General features: G+C 43.6%; 1 protein-coding gene across 3 annotated transcripts in view; it reads left to right on the top strand.

Annotated features, from left to right (window-relative positions):
- Positions 1 to 17,917, top strand: part of mical1 (microtubule associated monooxygenase, calponin and LIM domain containing 1) — a 135,160-nt gene that overhangs the window by 101,182 nt on the left and 16,061 nt on the right. For all 3 annotated transcript variants that reach the window (XM_084334061.1, XM_084334060.1, XM_084334059.1), the window contains exons 19-23: positions 2,818 to 2,882; positions 9,105 to 9,942; positions 12,678 to 12,793; positions 13,240 to 13,353; positions 17,824 to 17,917. The exon at positions 17,824 to 17,917 is cut by the window's right edge and continues 4 nt beyond it. In XM_084334061.1, coding sequence (XP_084190187.1) covers positions 2,818 to 2,882; positions 9,105 to 9,942; positions 12,678 to 12,793; positions 13,240 to 13,353; positions 17,824 to 17,917 — 1,227 coding nt within the window. The remainder of the gene's footprint in view (positions 1 to 2,817; positions 2,883 to 9,104; positions 9,943 to 12,677; positions 12,794 to 13,239; positions 13,354 to 17,823) is intronic.

Genomic DNA, 17,917 nt, shown 5'->3' with positions numbered 1-17,917 from the left:
AAGGTTTATTATTTGTATGGGTAATTACCTGCTTCATATTTGTGATGTTACTGGTTTCAGTGTGTGCCTAAAGTGATCAATGTGTTGGGCCGTTTATAGAGATCTATGCCAATTAATGTTTATGTATATCCGGGACTTTTTTTAGTAAGAATTGAGAGGTATTTGTATATGTGACCTTTATTTTGAAAACCGTGTTGCGACGCAACCTTATTTACATTTGCGCTTTTGACAGTGAAATGTTCAGTCCAACTTAGCTCGAAGGAAAGACTAATCAAAAAGGTTTAATTGACCCGTATGAGGCTCTTACGGTAGGACTTTGATTGTTTATAGAAGTGGAATGTAATATGCTAAACGAGAAATAAACAGTTTGTGACAGCCAGTAAAGTTGCAAGCCACTTTCATTTCATATACGGGGACACCGTGACAATTATTAGTATTATCTTATTTGCATATTGTCTCATTATTAGATAGATAGATAGGTTGATATTTTATAAATTTAAGTAGACAGTATTTCACGTCCTAATAGTGGGCTACTACTACTCACCTAATGCATGGCTGAACCTGAACGTTAGAAGTGTCCGTGTCCCCGTCAATCAATCATCACATCACGTTGATTGATTGATTGATTGAAAACTTTATTAACAGATTGCAGAATGGGTACAATACAGTACAGCTCAATACACACAATTGTTAAGGGGATGCAGACCAGAGAAAGACTTTCGTCTTGTTTACATCAGGGTCCCCCATTTTCAATTCATCAGGACATATATGACATACATGACATACAGATAGTCAGTACTGCTACATCTATACATTTATGACATACCAGATTTGCAAATACAGTACTGTTTGTGATACAGAAGGAGTCAAGAAAAGGGAGTATATACATTTGACGTAGAAACTGTACATTGGAGGAGGTTGGGTGGGGGGGGTTGGGTACACTGGGATATTGACAACCATACTGGGTAATTTACATTGGAGGTGGTTGGGGGGGGGGGGGCACACTGTATAAACAAGCAAAACTGTACATTGAGGGGGGGGGGAGACTCTGTACAAACAAACAAAATTGTACATTGGACTATTGACAAAACCATACTAGGTAAATGACTGTACATTGGAGGGGGTTGGGTTAGGATATTTACAGGGGCCAGTGTTGAATTGCAGTCTCCCGTAGGTGTCTCTTGAGAGAGGTTTTGAAAGTGGGTAGTGATCCACATTCCTTTACAGCTTTGGGTAGGGCGTTCCACATTGATGTGGCATAATTGCGAAACGTGTTTAGTCCCTTATTTGAGCCGAATCTGGGTTTAACATGATTTGTGGAGCTCCCTCTGGTGTTGTGATCGTGGTATTCACTGACCTTTGGGAAGTATTTTGCCATGTACATGGGTACCTTGGTCGTGTAGTGTATCTTGTAGACCAGGCCCATTGCAAGTTGCTGTACTCTGTCATCTACTCTAAGCCATCCTAGGTTGTCAAAGTGGGCAGGGGTGAGGTGGGTTCTAGGAGTAAGGTCAAGCAGTAGTCTGACCAGTTTGTTTTGAGATGTTTGTAATTTTGTTTTTAGCGCCTTTGAGGTGCTTTGGTACCATGAGGTGCAAGCATAGTCGTAGTACCCCTGAATGAGTGCTCCTGCCAGAGTCTTCAGGGTATTCTTGTTTACCAGAGAGGAGATCCGGTACGTCAATCATCATCATCTTATCATCTCTCCACATCGGACGTGGTTGTCATAAGATGGACTGATATCCACTCCGTTGTTCTTGCAGAGCAAAATTTGTATCTTAAATGTATTGAAATGAGGTGCTTCTTTGGCGATGCAATAGCCCATATTGAAAGGAAGAGAGGCCACATTCAGTTTCGTTTTGCTAGGAATTATGGGATTTGGTGTTGGATGTATAGACTACGCAGATAGGGACATGGTCTTTAATCGCACGATAGACTACAAGTACCAAGTATATAGCGTGACCTAGATTCACTCCACACGCAAATCTTTTTTTTCACTCAGGCTATCGGTGATCGCAGTAAGTTCATTCATTGCCGACAGATTCTTTCATAGCACCACGACATTGTGTCGCACTGACAGCTCGCGTGAGTGGCGTCATCACACGCCTTGGATAATTTAGGAGTGAAATGCGAATGCAAGGCTTGAAAGCACTACTCGCAAGCCCGCCCCCAGATAATATTTACCAATCGCAACGGCCAATTAAAGGGGCAATTCGCGATCATATCATCGCAGTGTACAGGCCTGCGTCTGGTTCTACGTCCCTGATCAGTGTTCTAGTACGTCTAGTTCTACATCCCTGATCAGTGTTCTAGTACGTCTGGTTCTACGTCCCTGATCAGTGTTCTAGTACGTCTGGTTCTACGTCCCTGGCTCTGCGTCTCAACAGCTGTCGTACCTGATCAGTGTTCTAGTACGTCTAGTTCTACGTCCCTGATCAGTGTTTTCTAGTACGTCTAGTTCTACGTCCCTGGCTCTGCGTCTCAACAGCTGTCGTACCTGTGGTGGAGTGTTCTCCAGTCTCTACAAGGAGGCCACGCGTTTACCAGGAATAAATAGGCCACAGCTTCTCTTATTTATCAGGGCTCATGAATAATTTGACACGAGAGCCTTTTTTAACGGTGCTGTAGTTCAGGTTAGAAGATAGAAATAGGGTTGGGGGAGAGGGGGAGGGCGGGAGAGAGAGAGAGAGAGAGAGGGAGGGAGGGAGGGAGGGAGGGAGAAAGAGGGAGAGGGACTTTCTTCTGCACTACTACATGAGTCTGGTCTCAGGCCTCTGTTGTTGTTGTTGTTGTTGTTGTTGTTGTTGTGTCTCCCAGGGTGGTTTTACTGTGAGCTGCACTCAGAGGACCTGGACATGGGAGATGGGACGTTCACCAACAAGGTAGGTCACTTCACTTCAAGGGAGTAACGATCTTGGTACAGAATCTAAAGAAATGTACATTCATTATTACAGTGTAATTGAAATTTAAAAATGTATTTTGCACACATTAATTTAGTTTCGACCAGGGGTGTAACGGCACACAAAAAACACGGTACGGTACGTACCTCGGTTTTGAAGTCACGGTTCGGTACGGGTTTTCGGTACAGTGGGGGAAAGTTTGGCTTCCCATGTTCCACTCAGGGGTGATGTAGTGTGCAGTAACTAATTGTACTTGTAGGGCTGTCGACGGATATTCTATATTGAAATTAATAATCGACTTGTAATTTATTTTTTTAATAATAATAATTATATTAGATTGTAAACAAAACAGCCCCCGGTGGGCGGTCGTTAGTGGTTAACATATACCGTTGTATTCGTTCGGTACACTACACAGCCGTTCGGTACGGTACGTACACACTGAAACGGTTCGGTACGGATACGTGTACCTTTACACCCCTAGTTTCGACAGTTATTGAGAGTAAATGAGAATATGGTGATGTCATCAGAGACATATAATCCTTGTGTTAATTACAGCACCATGAAATTATGTAGATGAAAAAATAGCAATACCGGTGGTATGGTATGACTACTGCTATTAGCATAATGTTTAAGACCTCAGTTTAACTGGTGTTGTGGTATAGACCACTACACTTCCGCGTTACATTGAAATCGGGGAGGAGAGAGCGGGGGGGGGGGGCAAATGAATGAATGTGGATGAGAGCCCTGATGCAAGTGGTTGCAGATACGGCTGTGGGGGTGCTGGAGACATGATCGAATAGTCTTGTATGCGCCTGAATCTCCTGAACACGGCGCAAGCCATTCCTAATCGATCAGAACTAAATCGGCAGCGAAAAGCCCGTTTTTAAGCAGCTAATCCCCATGCACATGCGCAGATTGCCCACGGATTGTGACGCAACGCACACGCGCCCTGGACTGTTCCTTCAGAGGCGGGAGCTTCGTGGCCAGTGTCCTTTCAGCCGAACAGGATAATGAAACAATGATCCCACTAAATGAGATTATGGCGACATCTACAATTACCTCATTGAGTCTCCAGGTAGACTAATGTTTATATTTAAGTGCAGTGGTCTGTAGCCACTCACACTGGCCACGAAGCAACCCCCTCTGATGGAACAGTCCAGGGCGCGTGTGCGTTGCGTCACAATCCGTGGGCAATCTGCGCATGTGCATGGGGATTAGCTGCTTAAAAACGGGCTTTTCGCTGCCGATTTAGTTCTGACCGATTAGGAATGGCTTGCGCCGTATTGGATCATGTCTGCAGCACCCCCACAGCCGTATCTGCAACCACTTACATCAGGGCTCTCATCCACATTCATTCATTTGCCCCCCCCCCCCCCACTCTCTCCTCCTCGATTTCAGAATCCCGGAAGTGTTGCGGTGGTGTATGACTACTGCTATTATCATAATGTTTAACTGGTGTTATGGTATGACTACTGCTATTATCATAATGTTTAACTGGTGTTATGGTATGACTACTGCTATTATCATAATGTTTAACTGGTGTTATCGTATGACTACTGCTATTATAATGTTTAACTGGTGTTATCGTATGACTACTGCTATTAGCATAATGTTTAACTGGTGTTATGGTATGACTACTGCTATTAGCATAATGTTTAACTGGTGTTATGGTATGACTACTGCTATTAGCATAATGTTTAACTGGTGTTATCGTATGACTACTGCTATTAGCATAATGTTTAACTGGTGTTATCGTATGACTACTGCTATTAGCATAATGTTTAACTGGTGTTATGGTATGGCTACTGCTATTATAATGTTTAACTGGTAGTATGACTACTGCTATTATCATAATGTTTAACTGGTAGTAGGACTACTGCTATTATCATAATGTTTAACTGGTAGTATGACTACTGCTATTATCATAATGTTTAACTGGTGGTATGACTACTGCTATTAGCATGATGTTTAACAGTAGGTTATGATATGACTACTGCTATTAGCATAATGTTCAGGCACATTTTCTATTTTATATATCATAAAACATCTCTCTATGAGAGAGAGAGAAAGTAGAACACATTTCAACACACATTGAATCGAGTCACGACCTCAAAATCTAGATCTGTGTTGAATGTGAGAAGCGTTGCATGGTTATATCACCGTCGCTGAACAAACATCAACACCAACTGATGCACGACCCGGGGCTGTTCCGGGCCGACACGCATCGCTTTACGCTACAACACCTCCGTTCACGACCCAGTGACGTTGCGTTACACAATCCTCTGTCCGCATGAAGTAATACCCCTCTGGGTGGCTGTGAGGCTGACTCGCCTGGGGCAGTTTAGGGTACGTTTAGGACGTGCCTGGAGCAGTTTAGGGTAAGTTTAGGACATGCCTGGGGCAGTTTAGGGTAAGTTTAGGACAGTTTAGGGTAAGTTTAGGACATGCCTGGAGCAGTTTAGGGTACGTTTAGGACATGCCTGGAGCAGTTTAGGGTACGTTTAGGATGTGCCTGGAGCAGTTTAGGGTACGTTTAGGATGTGCCTGGGGCAGTTTAGGGTACGTTTAGGACATGCCTGGAGCAGTTTAGGGTACGTTTAGGACATGCCTGGAGCAGTTTAGGGTACGTTTAGGACATGCCTGGAGCAGTTTAAGGTAAGTTTAGGACATGCCTGGGGCAGTTTAGGGTAAGTTTAGGACATGCCTGGGGCAGTTTAGGGTAAGTTTAGGATGTGCCCGGGGCAGTTTAGGGGCAGTTAGGACATGTACCTGGGGCAGTTTAGGGTAAGTTTAGGACAGTTTAGGGTAAGTTTAGGACATGCCTGGGGCAGTTTAGGGTAAGTTTAGGATGTGCCCGGGGCAGTTTAGGGGCAGTTAGGACATGTACCTGGGGCAGTTGGGCCACCCAGTGGGAATATCGTTTGTTCTAGGTCAATTCATCAGGGCTGCAGGGTAAGGTTGCCGCGGTGATGTGCAATTTCCCATGACTAATAAACTGACATGACATTACCGGTGACCCCGGACATTTTACAAAATGACGATCGATATGCTGTATGTAGATCGCTTACTTTGATCTTTAACGTTATGCGGCTTCATTGATCCACTGTGTCTCTCCGTCTACGTCTGTTTTAAATTCAATTCAATGTCTCGTATACGTTTGTTGGACAGAGTTGACGTTTGGGTCTAATTGAAAAATAAAACAACAGACCGTAATACCTTCTGTCACTTTTCTATCTGTTCGTTGACGGACGGATCAATGTAGCGCATTGATCACATGCTGCACAAACATGCTGTTGCTGGTCTGGACTGGTCCTCTGAGCTCCTCTCCAGTCAAACATACTGCTGCTGGTCTGGACTGGTCCTCTGAGCTCCTCTCCAGTCAAACATACTGCTGCTGGTCTGGACTGGTCCTCTGAGCTCCTCTCCAGTCAAACACACTGCTGCTGGTCTGGACTGGTCCTCTGAGCTCCTCTCCAGTCAAACATACTGCTGCTGGTCTGGACTGGTCCTCTGAGCTCCTCTCCAGTCAAACATACTGCTGCTGGTCTGGACTGGTCCTCTGAGCTCCTCTCCAGTCAAACATACTGCTGCTGGTCTGGACTGGTCCTCTGAGCTCCTCTCCAGTCAAACATACTGCTGCTGGTCTGGACTGGTCCTCTGAGCTCCTCTCCAGTCAAACATACTGTTGCTGGTCTGGACTGGTCCTCTGAGCTCCTCTCCAGTCAAACATACTGTTGCTGGTTTGGACTGGTCCTCTGAGCTCCTCTCCAGTCAAACATACTGCTGCTGGTCTGGACTGGTCCTCTGAGCTCCTCTCCAGTCAAACATACTGTTGCTGGTCTGGACTGGTCCTCTGAGCTCCTCTCCAGTCGAGCTTTCACTGCTGTGGGGTTTAATCCAAAATATTTCCAAATCCTCCACTATCGTTGTGTAACGGATTGCATCGAGCTTCTTTCTCTCCTTCACGTGAAGTTAAAACTAAGTGAAAGTGAAACCTAAAAATAGCTGCTGTCCGCCTAGACACGTTCAGTCTATAATGTTGTCTGACTTACATGCTTGATAACACGCTTTATATTTGACAAATTTGTGTTTTTTTCTTTTTTTTGAATGTGGGCACTGATATGCGAAAATGAACTAAATGGGTTTTATTTCTATTAAAATATATATATATATAAACACAATGCTGGCAAGTAATGTACCTGAACACCATGTAACACCTGTATCTCCGACTGCCGCGGCCGGCAAGCCTACTGCAGAGTCGTCCATATGAAACAGGGTTTACTTTGTACGTATACATTTTACATTTACATTTAGTCATTTAGCTGACGCTTTTATCCAAAGCGACTTACAAGTTCTGTACGACAAGTCATCAAGAAGGATACAACTCTATCAGCTGAGTAACAATATTCATCAAAGTGTTGAGTGCTACAGTGTAGGTTAGTTTATTAGGGCAAGTGCATGACAGTAAGGTTAGTTAGGGTTAGATTTTTTTATTTTTTTTAAATTTTTATTTCAGATAATGGTTGAAGAAGTGCGTCTTTAGTCGACGGCGAAAGATTGGACGGGATTCGGCTGTCCTAACTGGGGTGGGTAGTTCATTCCACCATTGTGGGGCAAGGACTGAGAAGAGGCGACTTCTCTTTGATGACCCTCCCGGAGCTCGGATAGGAGTAGGTCTGAGGCGGCCAGAAGATGCAGAGCGTAGGGGTCTTGAGGGTGTGTAGTTGGAGACCATTGACCGGAGGTAGGCGGGAGCGGTTCCCTTTGCGTATAGAAGTAATATAATAATACACTTTATTTGTATAGCACCTTTCATGCAAGAATTGCAGCTCAAAGTGCTTCACACCAGCAAAAAAAAGACAGGCGTACAAAATTGGCATAAGATTTGCACAGAGTTTACAAAAAAGTGCTGACCTAAAATAAGTATAAAATATACAGCAGCAAAACCGGCAAAGGCGAGGCACAGAACATCAAATCACACCGTTTTTTTCACATTAGAATCTAACATCCAAATAGGCCTCTTTGTTTTTACGGTTTGATCATCACTGAGCTACAGTACATCCGTAGCTCAAAACCACCCGCGCATATTTAAATAAACCTTTTAAAATACGTGTTTCTAGGCGGTCAGGTGGCGTAGCGGAGATTGCGCTCGTCACCAATGCAAGAGGCTGCGGTCTCGAGTCAGCATTGCCTTGGCTCGGGCTGATCGCTATACTAACCCGTTTGGCTGGGTTAGGGGGAGGGAAGCCGTGGGTGGGAAACTGCCGTTGTGGACAGCGACGCCTACAGGTCAGGTCTCGGGGCGCCTGCTCAGCGAAAGGCAGGACTTGAGGAAGGCAGCGTGACCTCCCACGCGTTACACTTCACCAATGAGAGCCCTCGCTGCCAGGTGAGAAGAGAGCCACTGGCTGTCGCCGCACGTGTCGGAGGAAGCGTGCGGATGACTTCAGGGTTCCCTTGTACCGACCAGTAGGAGAACATGCTCACAACAACCAGGTAGGGGAGGGGGGGGGGGGGGGGGGGGGGGGGGCGGAATTGGCACAACGACTAAATTGGGATGGGGAGAAAACAGAGAAAAAATCTGAGAAAGAGAGATAACGGAACGTAACCCAAATGCGTCCACATTTTTATAGGATTCTATCACATTTTCATAACAATAGCACCCTGCGCCGTTTTCATTGAGGTTTCTTACAAATTAACGATGCTCTATGTTGTCCTTTATATGCCGATTATCATTAGAATCTCAAATTGTACCATATGTCCCCCTTTAGACAACATATGTAACGCTAACAGCACACTTTTGGTAAGATAATTAGTTGACCATTCGCGGTCGCTATACCGAGGTCGCAGTAATAGTTTACCGCTGTTCAGATCACGTCGGAGAATATAGACACATCCCAGTGACCTGCGACCTGTGCTAACGCTCTTGGGAAATGCAGTGTTGTAGTTTTCAACATTTTCACCTTTTAATTTTAAACCAATGCTGCCATCTACTGACAACAGAAAGTGTTGTCTATCGTCACCTTGAGAGCCACTTCCGTATTCAGCGTCGCCCCAAACCCATTCTAGAGATTCCCACTTTTTACTGGGAGTGGGGCGTGGCCGTATTTGGTCCCAGACAATAAGAGTGACTGCAATTGGTCACTGTGACGTTAATTATTATTATTTTCTTTAAAGACGTGTTTCTTTCCCTCCTCTCGTCAGGACGGCACCAGAAGTCGGGAGGAGAACGGTCTCGCCGGCGACGAGGAGGACGACACGGCGTGTCCCTTGGAGGACGGGGGGTACGAACACACTCTGGACCGCGGCCCCCGCGGAGACGCCCGGCCGGCGGGGAGGGAGGAGCACCACGGTGCGCGGCGTCCAGGTGAAGAAGAAGAAGAAGAAGACTTCGCAGAAGACTCCTCTGGAAGCGGAGCGGTGGTGGCGCCCCGTCCCGTCCCCAAGCCCCGGTACTCTCGGCAGGCCACGCCCAGCCCCCAGGCCACGCCCCCCAGCCCCCAGGCCACTACCCCTGTGGCCAAACCTCGCAGGGTCTACCTCACAGGGCCCGCCCTGCGGGAGGAGGAGGAGGAGGAGGAGGAGGAGAAGGGGGGCGCCGGGGGGGGGGTCACGGACTCGCGGCCCAAGCAGTCGCTGCGGAAGCTGCAGCTGACCCCCGAGGAGAAGAGCCAGCTGGTCAACCTCCAGTCCCTGAGCATCGACTCCGACTCCGAGACCCCCGGGGGCTCGTCCTCCTCCTGCTCCTCCTCCTCGGCCGCGGCGGGGGGCGGGGGGGGGGGGCCCGGCCCTCTCATCAAGCCCGCGGCGGGGGGGGGCTCGGAGGGACAGGAGGAGGAGGGGTACTGGAGCGGCAGCACCGGCGGGCCGGGGGGGGGCCACGTCCGGGAGAAGAGGAACCGGCGCTGCTTCCGGAGGAAAGAGGAGCCGGGGGGCGGGGGGGCCAAGGTGCGCTCCAAGTTCTCCCCCTGGAACCTGTCGTCCCCCCGGCTCAGCCGAGACCACCGGCTCAGTGTCCACAACCACCACCCGGGGAGAGTGGGTGAGTAGTCACCTCACTTCCTGCTCCGTGACCTCACTTCCTGCTCCCGTCAGTCATAGTGTTTAACCCACTACCCAGGGAGAGTGGGTGAGTAGTAGGGCTGTCTTAAATACTTCGAAGCTTCGAAACTTCGTTCGATGGGCAGGGGATTGAAATATGAAAATAAATTTTGATTATTAAAAAAATATATATATATATATATACTTTTTTTTTTTTTTTTTTTTTTTTGCAAAATCAACTCTGCCTCTCTTTGTTAACACTTTGGGTGCCATGGGTTAAATTCATTATATACCATAGGTTGCCGGCTCTATTTGTCTATGGAGAAGTACCCCTTCTTTGCATGGCTATAACTTTTTAAATTCCATTGCTACATTGCCATTATTAGGGCCCATTCAAAGTCCTATATGTATTGTTCATTATGTAGCAACGTTAAACTTTTTCATTCACATATTCATAGTAAAGTATGGTCTAATGTATAAGTATGTTTTCATCTCTTTCTGCAGCTTTCTCCAGAACGTGATATATAGCCCCAAATGCATTATATTGATGATGAAATACAGTTTGATGGCAATCGGGGCGATATAAAAAATGTCAATTGGACGTACTTCTAGAATGATCTACGTATGATCTGATGATGACCGGATGGGCGGGGGATCGTTTATAATTCCGTGGGCAGCGTTATATCATTCATCTAGTGTGGGTGATATGTTCATCATAACAGTTTATATGGAATACGATCAAAAATAACGCTGAATCTTACCGTATCCTCCTCGCGCCGTTGGGCGATGAGCGTGGAACAGTCATTTACCTATTATGGTATGTAGAAATATCGGGTCCATTTCCAGCTTGTATAATAGTATATATGTCCAAATCATGTTGTTTATCGAGTTATTGGCAATCGATCGCTATGTATTGTGTCGAGATCGAGTCCCGTGAGCCAAACAGAGTGCCCGGAAGTAATATGGTCGACCAGCACAACCTCCATAGCACTTCCTGTTTGGCGATTGCGCCGGTCGGCCACCAGATGGCGCTCCTGAACCGCCAGAGAGCTCAGTGGGTCCTCCTGGTGGATCTCAGGCCAGCGGAGGGGAAATATGAATCCGATCGCAGATTTTTGAAATATTGATATAAGGACGCTGTACAGCGTCCTCCGGCAACTTGAGCATGGCCGGGAATGACGCTCTAAAGCGTTTTCCGGCAGTCAAAGTGTTAACTACAACAAGCAATGCTGTTTGTTATTTAAGATGAGGTCGGACTCGGCACTGACAGATTTGTGTTCATTGTGCTGCTTTTATAAAGCCTCAAATGACGGCTTACAATATTTCATGTTTTGTTTGTCTAAGATTTAAAAAGGTTTAAACTTTACTGCACTGACAAAGTTGCATAAGGTGCTGTACAAGTCCCACAACATTAAAAAGAAAGATTTAAAAAAAAATTATTCATTTTTATTTTATTTCGAAGCTTCAAATTAAAACCGAATCTCGGCCCGAAGCTTCGAATTCCAAAAAAGAATCGAAGGTCAGCCCTAGTGAGTAGTAGTGACCTCACTTCCTGCTCCAGTCAGTCATACGTTTAACCCACCACCCGGGGGTTAAACGTAAATCTATAGAATAAATCTATTCTATATATATATGCTAGGAATAAAAAAAGAATATATATATATATACTAGGGGTGCACCGATGTATCGGTCGGGTATCGGTATCGGCCGATAAGTGCCTTGTTGACTGCAATCGGCCTGTCGGCCGATAAGCTCGAATGTGCCGATAGCAGTCGCCGATAAATATCCATCAATTTGTGTAGCGTCAAAAGACAAAAAAAAGTTCACTTGCGACCTGCACAACGCCGTCCCCAGTCCCCCACACACACACACACACACAAGCTACTGCATCAAAGTTACTACTTATGATTAACAAGGCATTCGTTTTGTGGCATTAACGTTATATAGTTAGTGTTACACGTTCAATAACATCAGCATATTATTTACCCGAACGTAGCAAGCATTACACGTTCATACTAGCTCAGTTCCTTCCGTTGCTCATAGAGCCCTGAGTTTTACCCATTCTGCAATCTGTTAATAAAGTTTTCAATCAGACACATGTATAGAAAGGCTTTGTTTTATTATAACATTCGTTGCAGTAAAATCATTATGCCTCGTTTAAGTCATCCTGCGGAGCTAAAAGCTAAACGTCGGCCGCGCCGCCGTTGTTGTAGTTTGACCAACACCTTCGTCAAAATCAATGGCGGACAAAAGCGGAAGTAAAAAATGTATACGCGCTTGCCGATTGGTGGTAACAGCAGAGGCGGGTGCAAGCGGTGTGACGTAATTGGCAGAATCGACTGTCAATCAAAATTTCATTGGTTGAGAGCTCTGGTTGAGACAATAGTATCCAGCTGCAGCCCAGCCGGTAGACCATACTGGGAGAACTAGTATCTAGCTGCAGCCCTGCAGAACATACTGGGAGAGAGATAGTGCTATTTCTTGATGTTTCCTTTTTTTAAGTAAGTAAAGAGGCCTATTTTCATATCGGTGAGCACAATTTGTAACACAAATATACAGTAGTTTCATAAAAAAAGAAAAAAAATATTACAAAAAAAAACATTACCAAAAAATATATATATATATTAAAAATAATTTTTTTGCCACAAATATCGGTATCGGCCGATTGTGTTAGTTGAATATATACTGTACATAATATACATAATTTCCTAATTCATCGTTTGTGTTTGACTGCAGAGACGACCTTCAGGCACGGCCATAGCACGTCAGAAGATGGTGCCGATGGAGACGACGATGACGACGATGAAGATGATATGTTCGTGAGAGATGACCTTGATTTATACAACGACAAGGTAAGGCGGGACACAGCTAGAGTTCATCGTAGGTACGGCGTGTGGCCGAATAGGTTTTTATGCGGAAATACACTAACTCATCCATTCTACATTCACTGCACACACATCCACATGCACACACTCACTTTAAACACTCACCTTTAACATTAACTTTAAACACTTTTTACACTACACCATATTTGATCTATTTATTACTAAAATATTTGCACACCATCCCTACCTCATTTTAGCATTTGTTGCATTTTGTACTTTAGTTTTGTATATTGTTTATTTTGTAAAGTGTTTAGTCTTTATTCTTTTAACTTTTTTTACTGTATGAAGCACATTCTCAGGAGGCTCGTACAGATCCAAGCATTAATAAAGTTATTATTATTATTTCACTGTAATGTACATGTACTTTATGTGTGACAAATATGACACAACTTGAAACGCTGCCGTCCCTGTAGTTCCAGCACGTGCCGTCTGATCCCGTCGAGGCCGAGAAGTTTGAGCTGATGAAGATGAGGACACTGGAGCGACGGGCCAAGATGAGCGAACTGCAACGCTTCCGCAAAGCCCAGGTCAGAGCCCCGCCCTCAGAGCACTGCCCTTCCAATCACAGGCCCAGGTCAGAGCCCCGCCCTCAGAGCACTGCCCTTCCAATCACAGGCCCAGGTCAGAGCCCCGCCCTCAGAGCACTGCTCCTCCTATCACAGGCCCAGGTCAGAGCCCCGCCCTCAGAGCACTGCTCCTCCTATCACAGGCCCAGGTCAGAGCCCCGCCCTCAGAGCACTGCTCCTCCAATCACAGGCCCAGGTCAGAGCCCCGCCCTCAGAGCACTGCTCCTCCTATCACAGGCCCAGGTCAGAGCCCCGCCCTCAGTGCACTGCTCTTCCAATCACAGGCCCAGGTCAGAGCCCCGCCCTCAGAGCACTGCTCCTCCTATCACAGGCCCAGGTCAGAGCCCCGCCCTCAGAGCACTGCTCTTCCAATCACAGGCCCAGATCAGAGCCTCGCCCTCACCGCTTTTCCAATCGCAGGCCCAGATCAGAGCCCCGCCCTCAGAGCATCGCTCCTCCAATCACAGGCCCATATTTAATCTTAATCCTACTATACCTGCATATAACTCTGTATGATAGCATGTACAATAATGCTGTATATACCATATATATATATATTTATTCTTACTGTATATATATATATCTACATCCGTCTGTACATACCTGCATATAATCCTTTTTATATATCTGTAGATACTATAATAATAATTTGAAAACCGATACCGATCATTTCCGATATTACATTTTAATATCGGAGATCCCTACTTACTACCATAGTGTCTTTATACCTGTATCACTGTACATGTTAATACTACAACTCTGTACATACATCTGATTAGCACTATTACTCGGTAGGTACTCTTTTATTTATATATACCCAGTTTAATCACCTGTAAACATTGTATTACTTGCAATCTACTGTTACATTTTCACTCTGGTTGGATGCCAAACCTCTTTTCGTTGTACTGTACAATCTGGTCTCAGGTCAGCTCTCCTACTTTTAAGAATGCTTGATACTGACCGGTGGTCTTTAGCTACCGGCAGTGAACCGCTCACCAACCGCTCACCAGCACCACGTGGCCACAACATTTAAATGCCACAGTCTTAATAATTAATTGTTTTAATTATTATTATTATTTTTTTATTATCTTTTTACTCCTTCTTTTTCCAATTTTCTCTCATCCCAATGTTAGTCGTTATGCCAATTCCCAATCCCCTTCCTGTTCGTTGCGCACTCTCTACCCCCTACTGTCGGTCTGGGAGGGTGGAGACTTATCACATGCTTCTTCCGACACATGTGTACCCAGCCCACCGCTTCTTTTCACCTGGCAGCGCGGACTCTCACACTGGGAGAGTGTAACGTGTGGAAGGTCACACTATACCTCTCCTAGATCCTTCCCTCGCTGTGCAGGCGCCCCGACCGAACTGTAGGAGTCGCTGTTTACAACGACCAGAACCCACCCTCGCCTCGGTTTCCCACCCGCTAACACTGTCAATTGTGTCAGTGTGGACGGTCGGCCAAGCCGGAGGCACCACAGCCGGATTCGATCCCACTGTCTATGTGGTGGTAGACAGACGCTTAGTCCGCTGCGCTACCCGGCCGCCAATTGTTTTAATTATTAATAGGTGTTTTTAAAGATACCCTCCAGATATATTTTGCACCCTTAAAATGTCCTACATTGAATAACAATAATAATAATAAACTTTATTTGTGTAGCACCTTTCTTACAGGAATTGCAGCTCAAAGTGCTTCACAGTAGCAAAAACCGACGGGCATAAAATGAGCACAAAATTGGCAGATCAAGAGCAATGCATAAAGTGCAGACATAAAATAAGTATAATCAGACATAAAATAAGTATAATCAGACATAAAATAAGTATAATCAGACATAAAATAAGTATAATCAGACATAAAATAAGTATAATCAGACACAAAATAAGTATAATCGGACATAAAATAAGTATAAAAACGAGCATCAAAATAGAACATTAAATTACATAGTGCTTCACATTAGGACCTAACCTTCCAATAGGCCTCTTTGTTTACGGTTTTATCAATTTAAAAATAGACGGTAATAAAAGAGCAAAATAGAGTAGACAGAGTAAAATAGTGCAATAGTGCAATAAAATAGAATAGACGGAGTAAAATAATACAGTAGTGCAGTGTAATAAAATAGTTAGTAACATAGAATAGACGGAGTAAAATAATACAATAGTGCGGTGTAATAAAATAGTTAGTAACATAGAATAGACGGAGTAAAATAATACAATAGTGCAGTGTAATAAAATAGTTAGTAACATAGAATAGACGGAGTAAAATAATACAATAGTGCGGTGTAATAAAATAGTTAGTAAAATAGAATAGACGGAGTAAAATAATACAGTAGTGCAGTGTAATAAAATAGTTAGTAACATAGAATAGACGGAGTAAAATAATACAGTAGTGCAGTGTAATAAAATAGTTAGTAACATAGAATAGACGGAGTAAAATAATACAATAGTGCGGTGTAATAAAATAGTTAGTAACATAGAATAGACGGAGTAAAATAATACAATAGTGCGGTGTAATAAAATAGTTAGTAACATAGAATAGACGGAGTAAAATAATACAATAGTGCAGTGTAATAAAATAGTTAGTAACATAGAATAGACGGAGTAAAATAATACAGTAGTGCAGTGTAATAAAATAGTTAGTAACATAGAATAGACGGAGTAAAATAATACAGTAGTGCGGTGTAATAAAATAGTTAGTAACATAGAATAGACGGAGTAAAATAATACAGTAGTGCAGTGTAATAAAATAGTTAGTAACATAGAATAGACGGAGTAAAATAATACAGTAGTGCAGTGTAATAAAATAGTTAGTAACATAGAATAGACGGAGTAAAATAATACAGTAGTGCGGTGTAATAAAATAGTTAGTAACATAGAATAGACGGAGTAAAATAATACAGTAGTGCAGTGTAATAAAATAGTTAGTAACATAGAATAGACGGAGTAAAATAATACAATAGTGCGGTGTAATAAAATAGTTAGTAACATAGAATAGACGGAGTAAAATAATACAATAGTGCGGTGTAATAAAATAGTTAGTAACATAGAATAGACGGAGTAAAATAATACAATAGTGCGGTGTAATAAAATAGTTAGTAACATAGAATAGACGGAGTAAAATAATACAGTAGTGCAGTGTAATAAAATAGTTAGTAACATAGAATAGACGGAGTAAAATAATACAATAGTGCGGTGTAATAAAATAGTTAGTAACATAGAATAGACGGAGTAAAATAATACAATAGTGCAGTGTAATAAAATAGTTATTACTGGTGGCACGTTCTGCACAAGCAACAATCTGTATAGTCAAAGGCCTCCATGAGGAGTTGGTCGTTAAAAAAAAATTGTTTTTGAGTGGAAGGGATCTTTAACGGACGTATCCGTTGAAAGCCTCTCCATGAAACGGACCTGCCAGCCGGTGGGCGGGTGGGAGACCGTGAGCTGTTAACACGTCCAGAGATAAGCACCTGCCTAGCAAAGGTCTGTCTATCCTCTCCCTCTGTTCAGGGATCAGTTTAGGGATGGGCAAAGCTCACAACATTACTATTCAATTGTCACAGGAAATATTGAAATATATATATTTGTTTTTAAATAATAATAATATCTATTTCGTTTTTAATATATAATAATAATGACTACTAATCTTTGTACTGTTTTTACTAGTATGCACTTTGCTACCAAGTAATCTACCTTGCCTACAGTATATCACTACCTACTATGCTATATGTCTATACTACTACCTACTATGCTAATATGTCTATACTACTACCTACTATGCTAATATGTCTATACTACTACCTACTATGCTGTTATGTCTATACTACTACCTACTATGCTAATATGTCTATACTACTACCTACTATGCTATATGTCTATACTACTACCTACTATGCTATATGTCTATACTACTACCTACTATGCTATATGTCTATACTACTATCTACTATGCTATATGTCTATATTACTACCTACTATGCTACTATGTCTATACTACTACCTACTATGCTATATGTCTATACTACTACCTACTATGCTACTATGTCTATACTACTATCTACTATGCTATATGTCTATATTACTACCTACTATGCTATATGTCTATACTACTACCTACTATGCTTGTCTATGCTACTATCTAGGCTACTATGCTAATATGTATACTACTACCTACTATGCTAATGTCTATACTACTATAGTATCTACTATTCTAATATGTCTATACAGCTACTATACACACTATGTATTTACTACTATACACTCAAGACTATAGCAGTGTAGCACTCAAGTTAGTTCAACACAGTTTGACAATCTTACTGACCCTTAGCTGCCAGAGCTGTAACCCTTCCTGCTGACTTGTTGTACAGAACTTGTACGTGGCTTTGGATAAAAGCGTTCAGCTGAATGACTAAATGTAAACCTGTCCCTGTTGGTCCCCAGTCCATCCAGAGGCGCCTGGAGGAGATCGAGGTGACCTTCAAGGACCTGGAGGACAAAGGGGTGGTTCTGGAGAGGGTTCTGAGAGGAGAGGCTG

This window comes from Notolepis coatsorum, assembly GCF_963971535.1.
Source record: "Notolepis coatsorum genome assembly, chromosome: 17".
NCBI classification, from domain to species: Eukaryota; Metazoa; Chordata; class Actinopteri; order Aulopiformes; family Paralepididae; genus Notolepis; species Notolepis coatsorum.
Note: the sequence above shows the minus strand (reverse complement) of the source record. Positions and strands in the feature narration are given on the sequence as shown.